This window comes from Gopherus flavomarginatus, chromosome 2, assembly GCF_025201925.1.
Source record: "Gopherus flavomarginatus isolate rGopFla2 chromosome 2, rGopFla2.mat.asm, whole genome shotgun sequence".
Lineage (NCBI taxonomy): Eukaryota > Metazoa > Chordata > Testudines > Testudinidae > Gopherus > Gopherus flavomarginatus.
In genome coordinates, this window is record NC_066618.1 from 126,709,734 (window position 1) to 126,733,953 (window position 24,220).

Consider the following 24,220-nt stretch of genomic DNA (forward strand, 5'->3'; position numbering starts at 1 on the left):
AGTGCTGGACTCGGTTCAGGCAAGAGCCATTCTTCCAGTGCCAAAATTACAAACACTGTCAAATGTCATTCAGACTCTCAGACAATACCCCACTACAACTGCGAGGACATGCCTGTCTCCTGAGACACATGGCGGCATGCACCTATGTGGTCAGGCATGCCAGGCTGAGGCTCAAACCATTCTAGGTGTGGCTCACTACGGCTTATCGCCCAGATCAAGACAGTTTAGACTCAGCAGTAAATTTTCTGTTGTGAGTCGTAGATACCCTAGGCTGGTGGTTGGACCCTCGCATGGTCTGCGAAGCAGTCCCATTCAGCACCCATCAACCATCCATGACCTTAGTAATGGACGCATCAGACAAGGGTTGGGGGTCTCAACTAGGAGACCTACAGACTCAGGGCAGGTGATCGAAATCCAAGATCCCGTTTGTCATAAACAGATAGTTAAGAGTTAATGTCTCTTTTACCTGTAAAGGGTTAAGAAGCTCAGTGAACCTGGCTGACACCTGACCAGAGGACCAGTTGGGGGGCAAGATACTTTCAAATCTTGGTGGAGGGAAGACTTTGTTTGTGCTTTTTGGGTTGTTCGTTGTTCTCTTTTGGGATTAAGAGGAGCCAAGCGTGCAACCAGTTTTCTCCAAGCTTTCTGAAACAGTCTCTCAGGTTCAAAATAATAAGTAATAGCTAGAAGGCGGAATAGTCTTTTTTGTTTGTTTTCTTTATTTGCAAATGTGTATTTTTGCTGGAAGGATATTTTACCTCTGTTTGCTGTAACTTATACTTAGGCTAGGGGAGGAGGGAGTCCCTCTGGTCTATGTAAAGTTGAGACCCTGTAAACATTTTCCATCTTGATTTTACAGAGATAATTTTTACTTTTTCTTTCTTTAATTAAAAGCTTTTCTTTTTAAGAACCTGATTGATTTTTTTTTTTCCTGTGTGAGACCCAAGGGGATTGGGTCTGAACTCACCAGGGATTGGTGGGGGAAAAGGAAGAGGGGGGAAAGATTAATTCCTCTCTGTTTTAAGATTCAAGGAGTTGAATCGCAGTGATCTCTCAGGGTAACCCAGGGAGGGGAAAAGCTGGGAGGGGGAAGAAGGGGAATGGTTTATTCCTCTTTGTTTTAAGACCAGAGGATTTGGGTCTTGGGTTCCCCAGGGAAGGTTTTTGGGGGACAGAAGTGTACCAAACACTATATTTTGGTTGGTGGCAGCAAGGAATTAAGTTTAGAGGGGTAATGCAGGTCCCCACTTTCTGGACGCTAAAGTTCAAAGTGGGAATCGGACCTTGACACTGTTCCACATCAATGTAAAGGAACTCACAGCAGTGAGAGAGCCTGCCAGACCTTCCATACCATATTGCAAGGATAGTGCATGGTGGTGTTGACTGACAACACCACTGCATGTTTTACATAAAGAAGCAGGGTGGAGCCTGCTCCTCTCCTCTCTGTCAGGAGGCTCTCCACCTCTGGGAGTTTTGTATAGCCCATGCCATTCACCTGGAGGCATTCTATCTCCCGGGAACACGGAACGAGTTTGCGGACCACCTCAGCAGGTCATTCCACAGGCCTGAGTGGTCATCCCGATGGATGTCATACATTCCATCTTCCAAAGGTGGGGGTTTCCCCGGATAGACATATTCGCCACCAGGAGCAACAGGAAGTGTCCAGCGTTTTGCACCTTCCAAAAGGACAGTCCGGGCTCTATCTCGGACACATTCATGATACCTTGGGGGAACCATCTACTATATGCCTTCCCTCCGATACCACTTGTCTACAAGGTTCTCCTCAAGGTCCGCAGAGACAAGGCGGAGGTAATTCTGCTGGCCTCCTGCCTGGCAGTGCCAGCATTGGTACACCACGCTTCTGGAGCTGTCAGTGGACACCCTGATAGTGTTGTCGCTCCTCCCCGATCTTATTACACAGGACCACGGCTGCCTGCTTCACCCAGACCTCAAGTCCCTCCATCTCATGGCTTGGAAGCTTCAAAGTTAAACCCAATGGAGCACCAATGCATGGAATCGGTGGGGAAGGTGCTGGCCAAATGGAAAAGATTCTTGTGCTGGTGCGATCGCAGTCATGTACCCTGACTTCAGGCATCTATACCATTCATCCTGGAATATCTACTGCACCTGAAGCAGCAAGTCCTGGCCGGATCATCCATGGCCGTACACCGTGCGGCCATCTCAGCATTCCACCGGGAGAGTTGGGCGCTCAGTGTTCGCCAACCCTATGGTGGACTGTTTCCTGAAGGGCATGGAACGGCTCTATCCACAGTCCAGCTCACCGGTACCTTCAATCTGGTCCTAGCTAGAGTAATGGGAGCCCCATTCGAGCTACCGGCTACATGTTCCCCTCTGTATCTCTCATGGAAGGCAATCTTTCTGGGTGCCATCACATCAGCCAGGAGAGTGTCGGAGTTAAGAGCGCTAACCTCGAACCCCTCACCTACACAGTCTAATACAAGGACCAGGTACAGCTTAGGCCATACCCAGCCTTCCTGCCCAAGGTGGTATCGCAATTCCACATCAGCCAGGACATTTTTCTACCAGTTTTCTGTCCCAAGCTACATGCTAATGCACAGGAGCAGAGGCTTCACTCACTAGAGGTGCGGAGAGTGCTAGCATTCTACCTTTTAGCACATGAAGCTTTCCAGGAAGTCGAGCCAGCAGTTTGTAGTGATGGCCAACTGGATGAAGGGGCTTCCAGTCTCCTCACAACATACTTCTTCCTGGATTACAGATTGCATCCATACCTGCTATGACCTTGCCAAGCTCCCAGCCCTGGCTATTACGGCCCACTCAACAAGCCCAAGCCTCATCCTCTGCTTTCCTGGACCAAGTACCCATCCAGGATATCTGCAGAGCAGCGACCTGGTACTCGGTGCATAGATTTGCCACCCACTATGCAATCACCCAGCATGCTAGAGACGATGCACCTTTTGGCAGAGCCGTGTACCAGTCAGTGATTCCTTAACTCCAACCCCACCCCCATGGGAGAGCTTGGGAGTCACCTGATTGGAATCGACATAAACAATCACTCGAAGAAAAAACGGTTACTCAAATTCTTGTAACTGTTGTTCAAGATTTGTTGTTCACGTCCATTCCAATATCCACCCTCCTTCCCCTCTGTCAGAGTGGCCAGTAAGAAGGAACTGAAAGGGGGTTGGGATGGCAGGGTCATATATTGAGCACCATGAGGACGCCACTCCATGGGGCTCCCTAGCCAGCCTGACAGGAGCTGCTGAGGGAAAAAGTTTCCGATGATCGTGCACGTGGGGCACGTACACCTGATTGGAATGGACATGAACAACACATCTCAAAGAACAACAGTTAGAAGATGAGTAACCATTTTTCCTTCCATGAGAAATTTCAGGGTTATTCCAGAGTAGACCTGGAGACCTCAGTTTTACGGGCTTGGACTTTCCTTGTCAAAGTTTAAGCAGATCTGAGATAGCAAGGACCAGGCCCAAAACTTCCTTTATGGCTTGAAGCTCCGCTGATAAGTCTCTTGTGAGAAAATGATCACAGCAGGCCTTCCTTGGATGAAGAATAAGTAATGTACATTGATGTTTTGAAGCTAATTTTTTTTCCCCCTAGCATACACCAGTAACTAGTTGCATTAATTAGCATAAAGCAATTAACCATTCAAACAGGTTATTTTACTATGTGGAGTCACAAATTTCAAACAGGAGTGAAGACAATACTGTTACACCACAGGTCCCATCTAAATGATAATCCCTTTTGATCTCTAAATCAGTAGACTATATTCAAGAAACATTATAGACAGGAACAGAAGGTTAGCCTCTGCAGGCTAATTAGATCACATTGCTTTCAGGTGATCCAGTCTTCTAGTTGCTTAACCCTCGCTGGCTCAGCGTCACATATGTTAAGCTATATAATTGCTTAAATAAATTTTTATAAACAAAGTTTATCTTCCTGGTTAGCAGAAAGTACTAAAATTAGATGTAAGAGGCTCTATTTAGTTACAAATTAGCGTATTTCTAATGGCTATACCAACCACTGAGAATGAGCTTTTCATTAAGAAGATAATTTAAAAGTACATACAAGTTCAAAACAAAATTAAAATCTATTTAAATCAAGGTTTTCTGCTCTGATTTAAATTGTGATTAAAATTGGTGATTTAAATCAAAATAATTTAACATCCTGTGCAGAGAGGTTGTTTATGCCCCCATTTTCTTCTCCTTCCCTGAATTTCCTTCCCAAACTTTTGTCCCTGTCGTCAGCCTCTGTGCTGTTAGTTTGAAGGACTAGCCCTGTTTCTTCAAAATGGGATTGAGCGCAAGCACACAGTAGGAAGTTTATTAAGTTTGATCAGCTCCTGGAGGAGTTGAGGTGTTAACTGTGCTCCTTGCACAACTTCAGTGCCAATTTTTCCTCCATTCTATTCCCTTTCTGCTCCTAATTGGGTTCAGAGGGGGTGCTGAATTTTAGTCAGAAGTGCAGCTAAGGAGTTTCCTTGCATTTCTAGTATCCACAGAATTATCACCATGCCATTGTTTTTATTCTGCAGTTCAAAAAAGAACTGAACTTTTCATGTTTTAACTTATGGACTCTGTTTTTGACCCTCTGCTCTACACTTCAGGAATGAGAGTCTAGTGATATGCCTCCTTTCTGTTGCAAGATTTTTGTCTAGGTCTCTGCAAAAAAAAAAATTGTTAAACTTATATAACTTGAGACATCATAAAAATTGAGCTGTTCTCAATCTTGGGAGCTTCTTATTAAAATTGTTTCAGATTTTCTGCAGACAAATCTATTCTGAGACCTAGTTTGCCTTTTGTGAATTTCAGAGAGGGTTCAAATTCAGCTTTAAACAGAAACTTAGCCTCTGCCTTAACTGTGAAGGAGCTAGTGGGCACTCTGTAATATTTCATGTTCTTTTAGCTATCTTGTAATGCAATTTAGCAGCTGAAAATAAAACTAGCTACCTCTTTACAGATTTCCAGTGGTGGTTAGACCACAGTCAGGGTGCTCTACCCTAAATCCATCTATGCAAAAAGCGCTCAATTGTCTGTGAGTTTAATAGAGATTGATTATTTAAAGTTTTTACAGAGACAGTGTTAAAAGTTTGTTTTAGAGGTAAATGATAGAATTTCTGTTTGTGGCAGTGATTAGAGAATGAGCCAGAATAAGGATGGTGTGCTTATTGCTTGACTAGAATATACTGTGTGGTCTGTTCGTTTGGGGGACTGTGTGCTGAGCCTAGTGGCCTGCTTGGCAAGTCTGAGAGCTTCTTAACGAGACTTTGATCCCTAAGCCCTTTAGCACCGGTCAACCCCACGGCTACTCAAGAAGACCAAGGCTTTAAAAAGCCCCGCTCCTAAGGAACCAGGGGAACTAGCGAACAGGAGCAGCGAACAGGGGAGTTTTGCGAGGGAGTTGTGAGAGAGGGCTAGATTCACTTAACATTTGTTTAAACCAGGGTGGATTTATCATGATTTAAATCGCTAGTCAGGAACTTGATTTAATCATGGATTTCTACATAAAAGTGATTCTTGTTGGTTCTTATAACAATACATATTCTTCATAACTCAGAGATAGATGTAGATTTCATTTTTAGAAGGTACACACTATACATTTTTAAGTGATTTATTTTGAAAACTTTTCAGATTAGTTTTACAGCTGCATCAGAAAATGAATGATTGATTATTTCATTTACTAAAGGTAATTGAAGCAGATATTTATGAAGTCATTGGGAGGTGAACTATCTCCAATTCAACAGGTTAATCATTAATGTTTGGAGGATTTTCTTGCCATGTTGTATTAGGAGGAGAACATCACCAGACAGACATTTAAATTGTTTTATTTAACTAAACAACAACATTATGTATTCTGGATTTTTTCTTCATACATACATACAGTAAACATATACTATTTTAACAAAACAAGCATATGAATTTTTGAATTTAGTTAAACATTAAAGTTTTTTAAAATCAGGTTTGTTTTTGTTAAAATTGTTTTTAACTAAAATAGTTAAATGAAATATTTAGGAAAAAATCAAAAATTAAATAGTTTATGTCAGCCAGGTCAACATGAGAAACTTAAAATATTGGCTTCTGCAGCTAACTCAGTTGTCTTTACCTTCATTTCCTGTTTGTTCATAATCTGGAAAAGAAAAACAAGGTTTCCTGCTTTTTCAGGTCCCAAACAATTTCTCAATTTGAAATGAAGGAAGAAAATATTCTTTCTACACCGGCAGAAGAAGCTACTGCTGTTGAGAGTGAGATGATTACTTCAAGAGTCTCTGAATCCAAGTGCTTAAGTGACTTCCCCCAGTCCACTGGTGTGACTTTCTTTAAAACATCATCAGTAAACATATATTTCTTGAATGGTTCATCCTTAGCTCAGAAGTTTATTATAGTTGGCATTATGGAGGGATGATTGCTGGATGTCCATGTCATAGCCAACTCTTCCTCTTCAGCAGTTTAAGGTTTGACCCTGGTACCGTCTATTGAGAATATCTGAAAGAAAATGAGCTGGAGATAGTGCTTGTCCCATTCATTTTTTTAATGTTTGTAATTTAACTATGTCATTGCATATTTCTCTTTTTAAGATCTCACTCAGTTCCTTCCAAATTTCAACAGCATCAGCAATAAAACAGCTATTTCCTTGCATTTTGTTCAAAGCTATAGAAATAGGCTTCAGCATGTGTTCAACATTTCTCTTAAGCCCAATGTTGAGAACTTTGCCCGTGACACTGCCATCTATTTTTTTCACAATTTTATTCACAAACTGTCATCAGATTAGGCCAGTTCTTGATATATAGTACTCAAAACAGTCCACTACTGAGTTCCATCTCATGTCTTGTGGGAGAGTTAGCTTGGTTCCTCCTACTTTTTTCAGAACAGCTGCTGCGAAGTGGTTGTTATGGAACTACTTTGCAATTTGAACAACATTAGCCTTTATTTCTGGAACACTGAAGTCTTTAGCTAGGAGGTGCATCAAAAGAGCACTGCAACCGTATGTTATTAGCTTGGGGCTCTCTTCTAAGTTTCTTCTCATCTTGGATACATTTGCATCATTGTCTGTGACCAAGCTGCATACTAGACATTTGAATTTTTTTTAACAGTTTGTTACAGCTTTTACTGCTACTACTTGTAAGTATTCTGCTGTGTGTGCATTTCCTGATGTATCAATTGTTTCTGTAAGGAAGACATTCCCTTCTGTTGTCACACAAGTACACATAACAGGATCATTGTGGACATTGCTCCACCCATCAAGACTCAGGTTAACAATTTCACCCTCTAGATCCTTTGCACACTACTCCATTTCTCTTTCATACATTTTATCCAGCAATTTGCCTGTGATATCTGCTCTGTTGAGTGGACTGTATCCTGGTCTTAATGACTGAACCATGTTAATGAAGTGTGTGTTCTCAATCATATGGGAAGGAGAGTTCGTTGCATAAACAAACTGGGCAATTTATCATCAATTACCGCGTTTTGTAATGTGCTGGTTCTTATCACAAACTTATCTATGGTTGTTTCTGGATGATGGAGGTTTTTTTTCTTTCTGCTACAGGTAGGGTGACCAGATGAGAGGGAGAAAATATCAGGACACATGGGGGGGAGAGGGTCTGCCAGCAGAGCATAAAAAAAAAAAGCCGAGTGCCGCTGGTGGAGCAGCAATAAATAAATAAGGCAAGTGTTCCCGGTGGAATGAAATATCGGGACAAATTGTGTCCTGACCAAAGATCAGTCAGAACGTGGGACAAAGACCTAAATATTGGGACGGTCCCGATTTTATCAGGACGTCTGGTCACCTTAGCTACAGGTGAGGTACTGTGGCTATGTAATAATAAGTGGAGATATACCTATCTCCTAGAACTGGAAGGGACCTTGAAAGGTCATTGAGTCCAGCCCGCTGCCTTCACTAGAAGGACCAAGTACTGATTTTTCCCCCAGATCCCTAAGTGGCCCCCTCAGGGATTGAACTCACAACCCTGGGTTTAGCAGGCCAATGCTCAAACCACTGAGCTATCCCTCCCCCATGTTATATACATGATGTGACTGAAACATGATCATTGGCAGATAATTAAAATATCCAGTTTACTGTACTCAATGCGGCATGTATGAATACGTGCCCTATGGGCAGGTGGTGTCTGTGTGCATTCGGCACAAGGAGCTCCTGGCCCTTAGAGACCATGTACAGGCTTTGGAGTCCAGAGTGGCTGAACTGGAGGAGCTAATGGAGACAGATAAATAGATGAGACTTTCCAGGACACAGTAGAACGGTCACACCCCTGGTCTGACAGCATGTGTGCTGTTGCGGAGGATGAAAGTCTCAGGGAAGGAGAACATCCAACTGGAGCAGAGGGAAACAATCCTATAGTTGGGACCCTCCTTCCAGATGGGTGAGTGGGTGAAGCACTAGAATGAGTTACCTAGGGAGGTGGTGGAATCTCCTTCCTTAGAGGTTTTAAGGTCAGGCTTGATGAAGCCCTGGATGGAATGATTTAGTTGGGGATTGGCCCTGCTTTGAGCAGAGGGTTGGACTAGATGACCTCCTGAGGTCCCTTCCAACCCTGATAGTCTATGATTCTATGACTGTGTGGTATCCTCTCGCACTGAGGATACCTCTGCTGGGGAGGGAACTCCAGTTATTAGGAAGAGGCTGGTACTAGCAATGGGTGATTTGATCATTAGAAACAGATAGCTGGGTTTGCGATGACAAGGAGAATTGCATGGTGACTTGCCTGCCTGATGCGAAGGTAGCAGCTCTCTCGAGACATCTAGATAGACTTAGGTGTAGTGCTGGGGAGGAGCCGGTGGTTGTGGTACATGTAGGTACCACTGACATAGGAAAGGAGAGGCGAGAGGTCTTGGAGGCCAAATTTAGGCTGTTATGTAAGAGATTAAAGTCCAGGACTTCCATGGTAGCATTTTCTGAAATGCTTCCAGTTCCGTGCTCAGAGCCAGGAAGACAGGCTGAACTTCAGGGTCTCAATGTGTGGACAAGACGATGGTGTAGGGATGAGAGGTTTAGATTTATTAGGAACTGGGGAAACTTTTGGGAAGGGGGGAGTCTATACAGGAAGGATGGGCTCCACATAAACCAAAATGGAACCAAATTGCTAGCACTTAAAATTAAAAAGGTCATAGAACAATTTTAAAACTAAGGGCTGGGGGTAACCCAACAGATGTGGAATAACATGTGGTTGAACAGAGACAGCCCTTAGGGGAGGATCTATGAATGGAGATTCTGTATGTCCTAGTAAGGCGGAGAGGATGGAAGATAATATAATATGGGTAGGATCTGATGAAAAACAGTCAAATGAAAAAAAAGTCATATTCAATTACATCATGTAATGGCAAACAGCTAAATAGTGGCGAGTTTTTTAAAGTGTTTATATGCCAATGCTAGAAGTCTAAATAATAAGGTGGGTGACTTGAGTGCCTTGTATTAAATGAGGATATTGATATAATAGTCTTCACAGAAACTTGGTAGAAGGAGGATAATCAATGGGACATAGTAATACCAGGATACAAAATATATCCAAAGGACAGAAATGTACATGTTGGTGTGGAAGTGCCACTATATGTGAAAGAAAGTGTAGAATCAAATGAAGTAAAAACCTTAAATGAACCAAACTTTACCATAGAATCTCTATGGATAGCAATTAGAATAGAGCAATAGGGATATATTACCGACCTCATGACCAGGATGGTGATAGTGACTGTGAAATACTTAGAAAGACTGTTAAAATAAAAAACTCAGTAATAATGGGGGATTTCAACTATCCCCACATGGACTGGATATATGTCACCTCAGGATGGCATGCAGAGAGAAAGTTGCCTGACACCTTAAATGGCTGCTTCTTAGAGCAATTAGTCTTGCAACCCAAAAGACTAAATCAAGAATTGCCTTTCCTCTTAAGTGTAGCACAGAATCTGATCCAAGAGGTGCATATAGCTGAACCCCTCAGTAATAGTGACCATAATATAATTAAATTTAACATCCCTGTGGCGGGGAAAACACTGCAGCAGCCCACCACTGTAGCGCTTAATTTCAGAAAGAGTAACTACATGAAAATGAGGAGGTTAGTTAAACAGAAATTAAAAGGTCCAGTGCCAAAAAGTGAAATCCCTGCAAGCTGCTTGGAAACTTTTTAAAGACAACATAATAGAGTCTCAACTTAAATGTGTACTCCAAATTAAAAAATAGTAAGAGAACCAAAAAAGTGCCACCGTGGCTAAAAAACAAAGTAAAAGAAGCAGCGAGAGGCAAAAAGGCATCCTTTAAAATGTGGAAGTTAAATCCTTGTGAGGAAAATAGAAAGGAGCATAAGCTCTGGAAAGTGAAGTGTAAAAATATCATTAGAAAGACCAAAAAAGAATTTGAAGAACAGCTATCCAAAGACTAAAAAAAAAATAGCAAAAATTTTTTTTTAATCCATCAGAAGCAGAAAGCCTGCTAAACAACCGGTGGGGCCACTGGACGATCATGATGCTAAAGGAGCACTCAAAGATGATAAGGCCATTGTGGAGAAACTGAAAGAATTCTTTGCATTGGTCTTCACTATTGAGGATGTGAGGGAGATTCCCAAATCTGAGCCATTCTTCTCGGGTGACAGATCTGAGGAATTGTCCCAAATTGAAGTGCCATTAGAGGAGGTTTGGGAACAAATTGATAAACTAAATAGTAATAAGTCTCCAGGACTTGATGATATTCACCCAAGAGTTCTAAAGGACCTCAAATGTGAAATTGCAGGACTGCTAACTGTCAACTGTAACCTATCATTTAAATCAGCTTCTGTACCAAATGACTAGAGGATAGCTAATGTAATGTCAATTTTTAGAAAGAACTCTAGAGGTGATCCTGGCAATTACAGGCCCATAAGCCTGATTTCAATACCAGGCAAACCATTTGAAACTATACAAAAGAACAGAATTATCAGACAAATAGATTAACATGATTTGTTGAGGGAAGAGTCAACGTGGTTTTTGTACAAGGAAATCATGCCTCACAATATACTAGAATTCTTTGAGGATGTCAACAAATATGTGGACAAGAGTGAAGGTCCTTCAGTAAAGGCTCTTAAGTAAAGTGAGCTGTCATGAGATAAGAGAGAAGGTCCTCTATAGATCAGTATCTGGTTAAAAGCTAGGAAACAAAGGGTAGGAATTAATGGTCAGTTTTCAGAACAGAGAGAGATAAATAGTGGTGTCCTTCCAGAGTGTGTACTGGGACCAGACCTATTCAACATATTCATAAATGATCTGAAAAAAGGGGGTAAAAGAGAAAGGTGGCAAAATTTGCAGATGATATAAAACTACTCAAGATAGTTAAGTCCAAAGCAGACTGCAAAGAGCTACAAAGGCATATCACAAAAATTAATCACGATTAATCACATGATTAAAAAAAGTAATCACAATTAATTGCACTGTTGAACAATAATAGAATGCCATTTATTTAAATATTTTTGGGTATTGTCTACATTTTCAAATATATTGATTTCAAGTACAACACATAATACAAAGTGCGCAGTGTTCACTTTATATTTTTGATTTTAGTATTTGTACTGTAAAAATTATAAACCAAAGAAATAGTATTTTTCAGTTCACCTAATACAAGTACTGTAGTGCAATCTCTTTATCATGAAAGTTAAACTTACAAATGTAGAATTATGTACAAAAAACTTGCATTCAAAAATAAAACAATGTAAAATTTTAGCCCCTGCAAGTCCACTCAGTCCTACTTCTTGTTCAGCCAATTGCTCAGACAAACAAGTTTGATTACTTTTGCAGGAGGTAATGCTGCCCGCTTCTTGTTTACAGTGTCACCTGAAGGTGAGAACAGGCATTCTCATGGCACTGTTGTTGTCGATGTCACACGATATTTACATGTCAGATGCGCTAAAGATTCATATGTCCCTTCATGCTTCAATCACCGTTCCAGTGGACATGAGTCCATGCTGATAACGGGTGCTGCTCAAGAACGATCCGTAGCAGTGCGGACCAACACATGTTCATTTTCATAATCGGAGTCAGATGCCACCAGTAGAAGGTTGTTTTTCTTCTTTTTTTTTTTGTTTTGTTCAGGTTTTGGTAGTTTCTGCATCAGTGTTGCTCTTTTAAGACTTCTGAAAGCATGCTCCACACTTCGTCCCTCTGAGATTTTGCAAGGCACTTCAGATTCTTAAACCTTGGGTCTAGTGCTGTAGCTGTCTTTAGAAATCTCACATTGGTACCTTCTTTGCATTTTGTCAGCTCTGCAGTGAAAGTGTTCTTAAAATGAACAACATCTGCTGGGTCATCATCCGAGACTACTATAATATGAAATATATGTTAGAATGCGGGACGAAGGTTTCTAACCATTAGAGGAGCGAAGTTCTGGAACAGCCTTCCAAGGGGAGTAGTAGGGGCAAAAGACATATCTGGCTTTAAGACTAAGCTTGATAAGTTTATGAAGTGGATGGTATGATGGGACAGCCTAATTTTGGCAATTAATTTGGCAATTGATCTTTGATTATCAGCAGGTAAGTATGCCCAGTGGTCTGTGATGGGATGGAATCTGAGTTACTACAGAGAATTCTTCCTGGGTACTGGCTGGTGAGTCTTGCCCACATGCTCAGGGTTTAACTGATTGCCATATTTGGGGTCGGGAAAGAATTTTTCTCCAGGACAGATTGGCAGAGGCCCTGGAGGTTTTTCGCCTTGCAATGCCAGCCTTGCAATGCCAGCTACAAAAGTGCCACGCAAATCGATGTTTTCACTTTCTGGTGACATAAATAAGAAGAGGGCAGCATTATCTCTTGTAAATGTAAACAAACGTGCTTGTTTTAGTGATTGAGTGAACAAGAAGCAGGACTGAGTGGACTTGTCGGCTCTGACGTTTTACACTGCTCTGTTTTTGAGTGCAGGTATGTAACAAAAAAAAAGTACATTTTTAAGTTACATTTTCATGACAAAGGTTGCACTACAGTACTTGTATAAAGTGAATTGAAAAGTACTATTTCTTTTATCATTTTTACAGTGCAAATATTTGTAATAAAAAATTATATACTTTCAATTACAGCACAGAATACAATATATATGCAAATGTAGAAAACCATCCAAAATATTTAAGAAATTTCTTTTGGTATTCATTTGTTTAACTGCACAATTAAAAGTGTGATTAATCATGATTAATTTTTTTAGTTAATTGCATGAGTTAACTGTGATTAATCGACAGCCCTAATTTTAATTAAATCTGGGAGAAGAATACTAATTAATGTCTACCAGAATTACACTGCTGTACAGCCAAAATGCTTCTGAAATAAATGTAGTCCAACTTTACTAATTCTGGGTCACTGAGAACGAAAATGATGCTTAAAATTGTTGATTGGCTCTAGTTTTCAAGATATGCTATTGGGTCAATATATACGACCCTTGACTTGGGAATGGCGGAGGATAAGTGAGTTGTAAAGGGAAGGAATCTCAATTTAAACCAGAAATGACTAAAATACATCTTTGACTGGATCTATGAATAAATCTATGATTGGGTTTGGACAGTACTTGCTTTTTAGGCAAAACAATGAATGATGCAATCTGAAGCTGGTATTGCATCATACATGATATGAATTGCATCATGTTATTCCTGGAAGTCATGGATGATGCAATCATAACGAAGTTTACATCACTCTGCTGAACAAATTGCCCTATATCAGCTCTAGAAATCATACAGTGTCATGCTCTCTTATTTGTCAGTGTTTGATTTTGCAAAGGGACACATTTCTATTTAGCCAAAGTGAGCAGAGATGCCTCGTACTTGTGTGAACAGTGCAGATAACTTCTGTTATGTTTGTGGTGAAGTGACTTTTGCATCACAAAAGCGCAGTCTAATCACTATGCTTAAGAAAGCCTATCACCTTTATTTTGGCTGCAAAATTGGAGATCAGGGCAAGAGGTGGGCCCCACACATGTGCTGCAACACTTGTGCAACAAATCTTCGCCAGTGGTTGAACAGGAAAAGGAAATCTATGCCTTTTGCAGTGCCAATGATTTGGAGAGAGCCAACAGATCATCCCATCAATTGTTACTTCTGCATGGTGCCTCCAGTTGGGAAAGGTGTGTCAAAGAAGAAAAAGTGGACTGTGGATTATCCAAACATTCCATCAGCTATACGCCCAGTACCCCACGGAGAAGGACTGCCGGTTCCTGATGCACCAGAATCCTTCTCACTTGAGTCAGAAGAGGAAGAGAATGAAACTTCTGGTCCTGAACCATCAATGTCACAGGACCCATATTTTCTCCCATCCTCCTCCTCTGAAGCACACCTCATAACACAAGGTGAACTGAATGACCTTGTCAGGGATTTGGAACTACCCAAGAGTAAGGCAGAGCTGCTGGGCTCCAGACTACAGCAGTGGAATCCCCTGGCAGGCTATCAGGGCAAATGGAGCCCATCAATGCTTGCAGACTATTGCTGGACAGTGACAAGAGATGCTCCATTTAATGAATACAAGAGACAAGCCAAGAAGCGCCAAGTAGACACTGAATAGGACTAAACTATGTACATAATAGTTTTTTGCCTTTTGTTTCATAATAAATTTTATTTATACAACCCTTTTGCTGATTTTTAAAGTGTTACATAAACAGGACAGGTGAAATATTATCATGTAAAGCAACCATAAACACATGAAAAGACCTAGGTTTACAATTGATGATTAAAACTCTACTATCTACACAATATACATAGACATAAAATGTAAAAACTTAAATATCTTAGAAACAGTAGCCAATCAGTTGTTTTAATTGTCATATTTGAATTTAGCACATCAAAATACATAATAAATATCACATTTTATCTCTGAAGCAGACGACTTCTCAAAAATTGTAGACCAGTGTTATTTGTGCCAGATAGTTAGCCCTTGCCTGATTGTGCATCTTTGGGTACCAAGTAAAGTGGACCTCTGTAGTAGCTTTGCCTCACCTCCTACATATCTTGACACTTTGCATAGAATATTCCAGAAGAACTCTGGAAAATGGTTAACAAATCGCTTCCTTCAAAAAAACACCCCCTAAACTCTTTAGTTTGTTTTAAAGAAAAATAAATACTTTTTTTAAAGGGTGCATTCTGAAAGTGTTAAGCATTTAAAAACACAATTCAAATCTAAATTGATGTTCTTTGGACCACTATAAGGCCCAAGGATGTCTGACTAAAGATTATTTTAGTGCTAGATCTCAAGTTTCTATGCCCTTGCACTAAGGTGTGTGTGTGTGTGTGTGTGTGCGTGCGCCTGTGTATATGTGTATATATAAAATGTGTGTGTATATGTTACCAAACTTTAACAGTTGGGGCTGATATTTCCATGCTGGGTGCCTCAGGGATAGGGCAATTTCAGCAAAAACACTTCAGCCATTATGAGGAATGAGATTAAGGAAAAATATGTTGTTTTGCCCATGTTAAATTTTTTGGCAGGCTTTTCTTTGAAAACTTTTGTGCCCCATGCTTTGGAGCAGGAAATAGAAATTTGGCAGGAGTGATGACCTTTGTAGCAGGGGTGGTTGTACCAGTTCAATTTGGGTGGATTTTCATCAGTTTATAAACCTTTGAAAAATAGCACTTCATATGTGCTTGGTAGAGATTTGATAGGCTGCATCTAAATTTCCTACGGATTCTGTATGCACTGAGCATTCTCCAGTGTTGGGCTGAAAGGGGTTGAGCAGGTCTTCCTGTGTAATTGCAGCTGTGGGCTGCTGCAGGCCAGTCACCAGAACAAAAAAAGAGCAAAACTCTCTCTCCTGTGCTTTGATAACCTTTCCTACCCTGTTGGATCCAGGCAGCGTAGCAAAGGAAGCTGCCTGATTCAAATGTAGAGGGGAAATAAGCTACAATGGGGTAAAGACGGCAGTAGATTGGGACAAGGAATGTGTATGGAAGGGAGACAGGGACTTGCAGGACAAGAAAACAGGGGCAGGGGCTGGGAAGGAAAACTGGATGGATATTGGAAACCTGTGGTGGGGTGAAGACTGGAAACCAGCAGGGCTGGGTGGCAGACAGATATAAGGAGCCAGACTGCAGGGAGAAAAGGACTTGTTGACATAGGTGCTGGAACTAGAGGTGCGTGGGTGCTGCCAAACATCTTGGCTTGAAGTGGTTTCCATTATATACGGGTTTTACAGTTTGATTCAATTGCTGTCAGCACCCCCACTATAAAAGCTTGTTCTAGCACCCCTGCTTGTTGGGCAGGGAGATGGAAACAAAGAGCCAGACGCATGGGAAGGAGACCCTGGAATTGGAAAAGGAGTCTGTGGAGGGATACTGGGCATGAGAGCTGGTAGTGATAGGGAATATGGCCATGGTGGTGGCAGCTGGAGGCCATGGGCAGGAATTGACAGATAAGAAAAACTGGGAGAGGGGGGAAGTTGGGGCTAGGATCAGACTGGGACTAGGTAGGTGAGGTGAGTGAGATTGAGACAAGGAGCTGGGGATGAGGAAGAAACAGGACTGGGACGGGCAGATTAGAGGGGATAGGGCAGAATGGGTCTAGCTTTGGAGCAGTGGCAGAAGTCTGTCCACTAGTGAATACTCCCCTCCAGAGCCTGGAATGGAACCCAAGTTCCTGAGTCTCACCAGTGCTCTGCTATCAGCAAATATCTGGGAAACCCACTGGCAAAGTTTGTGACTCATCCCTCCTCTAGTGCTAGTCCACATAGAAGACAACATTCAACTACTGTCACTTACTCCATTAGGTCAGGCAGTGCAGTAGATCTACAGGTTCAAACTCTACTGATGACCCAGATGGATGTCAGTATGATGCCAATCGATGGAATTTGTTTTTTCAGTTTGCTTTTTTAAAAACTGAGGGAAAAGTGCTATGTAATGCTCAGTATTCTAATATTCTGGTTCTTTCAATCTCAAATTTGTCACTGAGAATTAGTTGATACCTTTTACCTTAATATCTCAGTGCCTCCGTTTCCTGTTGTGAGAATGGAGATTCTACCCCCTCATCTCACAGTGTTGTTGTGAAAATACATTATTTGTGAATCACTCGTACTGTATTGATGAGAGCCATAGAAAAGCCCATGAATCAATAATTCGTCAGAGCAGGATTTGAATAATGTGCAGTAAATAAGGCCTAGAGCCACAACAATAATGGAAAATATATTGTTCGTTAAATACACACTGTTCATTCTATGCACAGAATGAGGCAGGAGCCCTGTGGGAAAATGTAGTATGTGATCATATAATTAAAGACTGTGTCATAATGCATATGCACAAGGGATCCAAATTAATTCTGGAATATTATCATTTTTGAGTGCTTGGCTTTGCAGCCATGATGTATGTGACACTCTATACCAGACCTGCACAACATGGGGCCCGCGTGGGCTCACTATGCAGCCCGCAGCCAAGCGGCGGGGTGGGGCTGTTGGGTTCGCCCAGGGCCAGTGCAACCATCTGGGATTTTTCCCCCCTCTGCTCCCTTCCCCTCACGCAGAGTGCGGCATGGCTGATTGGGCACCTGGGCCTGATTTAGCTGCTCCCATTAGTCTCCAACAGGCAGAGTCCCTCCCCTGTACGCCCCCTTCTCCTCCCTCAGCATCACGTCACAGCACTCTGCAGGGAAGGGGTTGTGTGCTTGGTGGCTTGTTTGGTTGGCTTCACGTGGAGCCAGCAGCTTGGAGCAGTGTGGTGATAACGGGAGTCTCGAGGGGCAGTCGGAGCAGGAGGTTTGGATGGGTCGGGAGTTCTGGGGGTATGTCAGGGCGTAGGGGTGTGGATAGAGATCGAAGCAGTCAGAGGACAGAGCGGGGGCAGGGTTGGATAGGTTGGGAGTACTGGGGGGGCTTTCAGGAAGTAGGGGGAGGGTTGGATGGGTCGAAAGCTTGGTGGAGGTGGTCTGTCTGGGGGCAGGGAGTGGTTGGATGGGACGTAGGAGTCCCAGGGGTCTGTCTGGGGGCGGGGGTGTGGATAAGGGTTGGGGCAGCCAGGGGACAGGTAGGGTCCTAGTGGGGCAGTTAGAGTGGGTGGGGGATCTCAAGAGGGGGCAGTCAGGGGACAAGGACAGGGGGGGTTGGGGGCTTTGAGGAAGGTGGGAAGTGGGAGGGAGTGGATGGGGCGGGGCTCTCACCCCATCCTCTTTTTTGATTGTTGAAATATGGTAACCCTAAAAAAGTGGTGCCCTGGCTTGGCAGGGAGGAGCCGCCTTCTGGAGGGGAGTTCAGGGTGTGTGTGTGGGGAAATCTGGTCTGGGGTGCAGTCCCTGGGCACGGCTGGCCTCTGGGATCTATAAAGGCTTGGGATTTTCCCCTCAATGAACCGATGTGTGGGGGGTTGAGGGGTGCAAGGTGGAAGTTTCGCCTAGGACGTAAAATATCCTTGCACTGGCCCTGGGTTTGCCTCCTGCCTTCGGGGGGAGAGGGTGTAACCTCACAGCCCCGCGCACGTGTTGCGTGCCAACCGCCCTAACGGCCAGAAGCACACATGTCTCCGTCTCCGTCTCCTGCTCCCCCAACCTGGCATACAGCGGGTACATCACTTCCAGGGCCTGCTGAGGCGGGAAGCGCTGGGCAGGAGGCAGAGCCGGTAAGTGCTGAGTAAGGGGAGGGGTCCCCAGCCTTGGCTCTAGCTGCAGCTCGGGGAGGGGCAGAGGGGGACTCGGCCAAGACCCCCCCAAAATTCCCCCTTTGGTTTGGGGCTGGGCGGCTACTGCACTGGTTGCTCCCAGAGTGGCCTCTGTAGCGTTGGGGGGGTTGAACTGTCTGTGGGCAGCCAGGAAATCCCCAGTGGAGAGGTGTGTGTGTGTGTGTGTGTGTGTGTTTTGCACCTGCCCTGCCCCAACTGCTGGGACCTTCCCCCTCCCCGGCCTCTATCACACTGCTCCCACCCCGCAGGGCTCCCTGTGTTTGTCTGTTGGACAGTCACATCCCGTCTCTTCACACTGTCCCCCTTTTCCCTCCCTTCATTCACAGCCCCAGAAAATCCCTTCAAACTGTCCCCTTTTTCCCCTCCCCTTATTTCATGGGGGATGACGAACCGAGCTGGTGGGTGGTGCTGGGTGTGTGTATGTTATGTTTCGAGGGAGCTGGGGGTTGTTTTGGCAGCGCTGAGGGAGTTCGGCCCTCAGCTGTTTTCTTTGGAGTAATATGGCCCTCGCCACTTTACGAGTTGTGCAGGCCTGCTGTATACCTTGGGAGAGTTCCCTGTACCCTTTGTATGCCTGATCTATATAATTAATTGTGCTATTACATATAAAGCATGCCATGTGAGGTATCATAGAATATCAAGGTTGGAAGGGATCTCAGGAGGTCATCTAGTCATTTAGTCCAACCCTCTGCTCAAAACAGGACCAATCCCCAACTAAATCATCCCAGCCAGGGCTTTGTCAAGCCTGAACTTAGAAACCTCTAAGGAAGATGGTAGTGTAATCTCCTTAGATAACCCATTCCAGTGCTTCACCACCCTCCTAGTGAAAAAGTTTTTCCTAATATCCAACCTAAACCTCCACCACTGCAATCTGAGACCTTGTTCTGTCATCTCCTGCCACTGAGAACAGTCTAGGTCCATCCTCTTTGGAACCCCCTTTCAGGTAGTTGAAAGCAGCTATCAAATCCCCCCTCATTCTTCTCTTCTGCAGACTAAACAATCCCAGTTCCCTCAGCCTCTCCTCAGAAGTCATGTGCTCCAGCCCCCTAATCATTTTTGTTGCCCTCTGCTAGACTCTTTCCAATTTTTCCACATCCTTTTTGTAGTGTGGGGCCCAAAACTGGACGCAGTACTCCAGATGAGGCCTCACCAATGTCGAATAGAGGGGAATGATTAAGTCCCTCGATCTGCTGGTAATGCCCCTACTTATACAGCCCAAAAGGCCGTTAGCCTTCTTGGCAACAAGGGCACACTGTTGACTCATATCCAGCTTCTCGTCCACTGTAACCCCTAGGTCCTTTTCTGCAGCACTGCTGCCTAGCCATTTGGTCCCTAGTCTGTAGCAGTGCATGGGATTCTTCCATCCTAAGTGCAGGACTCTGCACTTGTCCTGTCGAACCTCATCAGGTTTCTTTTGCTCCAATCCTCTAATTTGTCTAGGTCCCTCTGTATGTTATCCCTACCCTCCAGCATATCTACCACTCCTCCCAGTTTAGTGTCATCTGCAAACTTCCTGAGAGTGCAGTCCATGCCATCTTCCAGATCATTAATGAAGATATTGAACAAAACCGGCTCCAGGACTAACCCTTGGGGCACTCCGCTTGATATCAGCTGCCATTGATTTAGATACCAGGAGCCATTGATCACTATCCATTGAGCCTGACGATCTAGCCAGCTTTTTGAGCCTGACGATCTAGCCAGCTTTCTATTCACCTTATAGTCCATTCATCCAGCCCATACTTCTTTAACTTCCTGTCAAGAATACTGTGGGAGACCATATCAAAAGCTTTGCTAAAGTCAAGGAATAACACATCCACTGCTTTCCCTTCATCCACAGATCCAGTTATCTCATCATAGAAGGCAATTAGGTTAGTCAGGCATGACTTGCCCTTGGTGAATCCATGCTGACTGTTCCTGTTCGCTTTCCTCTCCTCAAAGTGCTTCAGAATTGATTCCTTGAGGACCTGCTCCTTGATTTTTCCAGGGATTGAGGTGAGGCTGACCAGCCCGTAGTTCCCCAGATCCTCCTTCCTCTCTTTTTTAAAGATAGGCACTGCATTAGCCTTTTTCCAGTCATCCAGGACCTCCCTGGATTGCCATGAGTTTTCAAAGATAATTGCCAAAGGCTCTGCAATCACATCTGCTAACTCCTTTAGCACCCTTGGATGCAATGCATCCAGCCCCATGGACTTGTGCTTGTCCAGCTTTTTTAAATAGTCCTGAACCACTTCTTTCTCTATAGAGAGCTGATCATCACCTGCCCATGCTATGCTGCCCAGTGCAGTAGTCTGGGAGCTGACTTTGTTTATGAAGACAGAGAGGAAAAGAGCATTGAGTACATTAGCTTTTTCCACACCCTCTGTCACTCGGTTGCCTCTCTCATTCAGTAAGAGGCTCACACTTTCCTTGACTTACTTCTTGTTGCTAACAGGGGGAAGATTATGATTTGCTGAAACCCACTGCTCCATCTAAATATGTATATCATTAATGCATATCAAGTATCAGAGCGGTAGCTGTGTTAGTCTGGATCTGTAAAAGCAGCAAAGAGTCCTGTGGCACCTTATAGACTAACAGACGTATTGGAGCATGAGCTTTCGTGGGATGCATCCGATGAAGTGGGTATTCACCCACGAAAGCTCATGCTCCAATACGTCTGTTAGTCTGTAAGGTGCCACAGGACTCGGCTGCTATTAATGCATATGAAGTTATGAGAACTGTTATATGATTGTCACTAAAATGTGTTGTGGGTTTGGGAAGTGCCTAGATACTAGCTTCCCAAAGACATTAACCAGGGGGATAACCAATGCCTGGGCGGATGTCGAGCAACCGTCAACAGCCATTTTCCAACAAGGGAGCTAGAATGCAATGACTCACTTACATAAGGCCATACTAGGGGAATTGCTCAACCTTGCCATGCCCACCAGACTTGCCTGGACTTCTTTTCTCCAAGCACATGGACAAAGGGTATAAAACAGAACACAATGGCCCCATGCTTTACCTTTTCTCCTCCCCTTATCTATGCTGCAAGCAACAAGGATGCTTAGAAGACTGAAGACTCCAACAGAGGAGACTGGTCCAGGTTTAAGAGACAAACTTGTATACCAAGGACTGTGAGATCCAGTGGGGTGAGAATATTGCTTGATCTAAATACTGTCTAGTGTTGTCATAATATAATTCCCAATTCTGGACCTTAGCGTCCAAAATATGGGTATTAGCGTGAATTCCCCTAAGCTTAATTACCAGCTTAGATCTGATAGGCTGCCACCAATCAGGACTTAGAGTAGAGTGCCTGATCGACTCTAGTCTCCCCCAACAACCTTCCCTGGGGGTCCCAAGACCCAAATGCCCTTAGTCTCACAACAAAGGGGAATAAACCATTTCCTTCCCCCTCCCTCCTTCCTCCCCAGCTCTTCCCGCCCTGGGAACACTAGGAGATCACCTGATTCAACTCCGTGGATCTAACACAGAGAGGAACTTTACCATTCCCTCCCTCAGGCAATACAGACTCAAGCTTCTTTGAGCCTTAACTAGGAGAAAACACTCAAACAGGTCTTAAAGCAAAGCTTTTAATAAAAAAAGAAAGAAAAAAGTAACAGGTTTATCTCTGCACTTTAGATGGTAAAAATGTAACAGGGTCTTTCAACTTATAAACAATAGAAAGAAACTTTCTCCAGCAGAAACACAATTTAAGCTACTTCCAGCAAGTACACATATGCAAATGAAAAAGAAAACAAATTAAAAGACTATGACCGTCTTTTCTACTTACAATTCTGAACAGATAAGAGACTGTAGCAGGGAGATTGGCAGAAACCTGGTTACACCTCTAGCCCTGTCCAGGACTCAGAGAGAACAATGCCAAGGCCAAAACCCACAAACAAAGGCTTCCCTCCCACGAGATTTTAAACTATCTTGTCTCCTGATTGGTCCTCTGGTCAGGTGTTTGGGGTCCCTGTTTGTTAACCCTTCACAGGTAAGAGAGACATTAACCCTTAACTATCTGTTTATGACAAGTGTGATAAGGGTTAAAGTTCAGACTGCATGCTTGTATTTTCTGTTCTTTTTCTTATGGTAACTGCTTTGACTTTTTGCCTATCACTTGTAATCGCTTAAAATCTGTATTCTGTAATCAATAAATTTATTTTACTGTTTATCTTTACCAGTGAGTTTACCTGAAGTGCTTGGTAAATCTGCTCAGGTTTACAAATGCTGGTGTATATCCACTTTCCATTGATGAAGTCGTGAACCAATTAATAAACTTGCATTACTCAAGAAAGAGTCTTGAACAGTGCAAGACGATATAATCCTGAGATACAAGGCTGGGAGCTGGTGGGATTTGGTGTGATTTTACGAGTGGCTCTGAGAGCATTCATGCAATCTAGCTGGGTGTGGGGCTCTACATGCTGTTGTGGCGCGTGATAACAGTGCCTGGAGGGGTTTGCTGCTTGTCACTAGCAAAGCATTGTGAGAGACAGCCTAAGCTGGAGAGTTAAGGGGGCACAGTGGTCCCACAGTCCCAGGCTGCACCCCAGGAATCCTATCTCAATGTACTTTTAATGTAACTTTGTGTATGTAATATATCATTATATTTATTTCATATAATGACAAAATATATTTTAATTTTTCAAATAATTGATCCTTTTTGTCTCAAACTGTATTTAATGAAAAAAATAGTTAAGAATTCATCCTTACGCATGGAATTTTTTTTAAACTAACATTCTTTTTAAGTTTCAGAATGGTCGCCATGTTAGTTTGTATCAGCAAAAACAATACCTTGTTATTTATTCTTTTAAAGTGTTTCTTAAAATAGTAAACTTTTTTCCATCAGTCTAGATTACATATTAAAATAACAGAATTGTTTGGGTTTTGCAGATTGCCTTCATGACCTTGACTTTGTTCCCCATCCGACTGTTTTTTGCTGCTTTTATGATGTTATTGGCCTGGCCTTTTGCATTCATTGCTTCAATGGGATCTGCTGAGAGAGAACTGGAAAAGCCCCTCTCCTGGTGGCGAAAGTGAGTCACTGCATTCATTGATTTGGTAAAGCATGCGCTGAGGTACAGTAAATAGATAACCATTATATAACTTTTCAGCTTCGAGGAGAAAAGTCCTGGAATAACCTGACAGTACTAGACAGTTTTCCTTTTAATAGGGAAAGGCAGCTCTGTCACAAGTGTAAAATCTGTCACTTACACATTTTTCCCTAATGATAAGTTAAAAATATGTTAATTGACTGAATACATATGTGCATTATCAGTTGCCCTTAGGTTGCAGAGACAGAGGGGGATTTAAGTCAGTTTTGTAAAGCACAATTTGTGCAGTTTCATTTTAATATTCTTTAACTTGCATTATTTCCATAAATATCTATTTCTCCTTACTGCAAAGAAGGTTTTCTGGAAAGATTAGGAAACCACCAACAGTCATGTAATTTTTAAATTAAGGTCTCTGCTAAAGACAAGATAACACTTTATATAGAAAACATTCTTAATAATCTGAAAGGTCTATACCCAGAGATGGTTTTCTTAGTGGTCAAAGCCAAAATCAGTTAGTGTTAATTGCTTCAAAACTGGGGACTTCTGGATAAGAAAGATGCCTATAATACTCAGGAGTTAAATAAAATATAACTGAACTAGGTGCT

The 24,220-nt window shown here is 42.9% G+C and overlaps 1 protein-coding gene across 5 annotated transcripts in view; it reads left to right on the top strand.

Moving 5' to 3' along the window:
- Positions 1-24,220, top strand: part of LPCAT1 (lysophosphatidylcholine acyltransferase 1) — a 205,533-nt gene that overhangs the window by 24,934 nt on the left and 156,379 nt on the right. For 3 of the 5 annotated variants that reach the window (XM_050938231.1, XM_050938227.1, XM_050938226.1), the window contains exon 2: positions 23,455-23,597. In XM_050938231.1, the coding sequence (XP_050794188.1) occupies positions 23,464-23,597 (134 nt within the window). In that variant the 5' untranslated portion in view covers positions 23,455-23,463. Of the gene's footprint in view, positions 1-11,609; positions 12,567-22,847; positions 22,922-23,454; positions 23,598-24,220 lie in introns of those variants that run through there. The other 2 variants (XM_050938228.1, XM_050938229.1) reach the window with 2 other exon arrangements.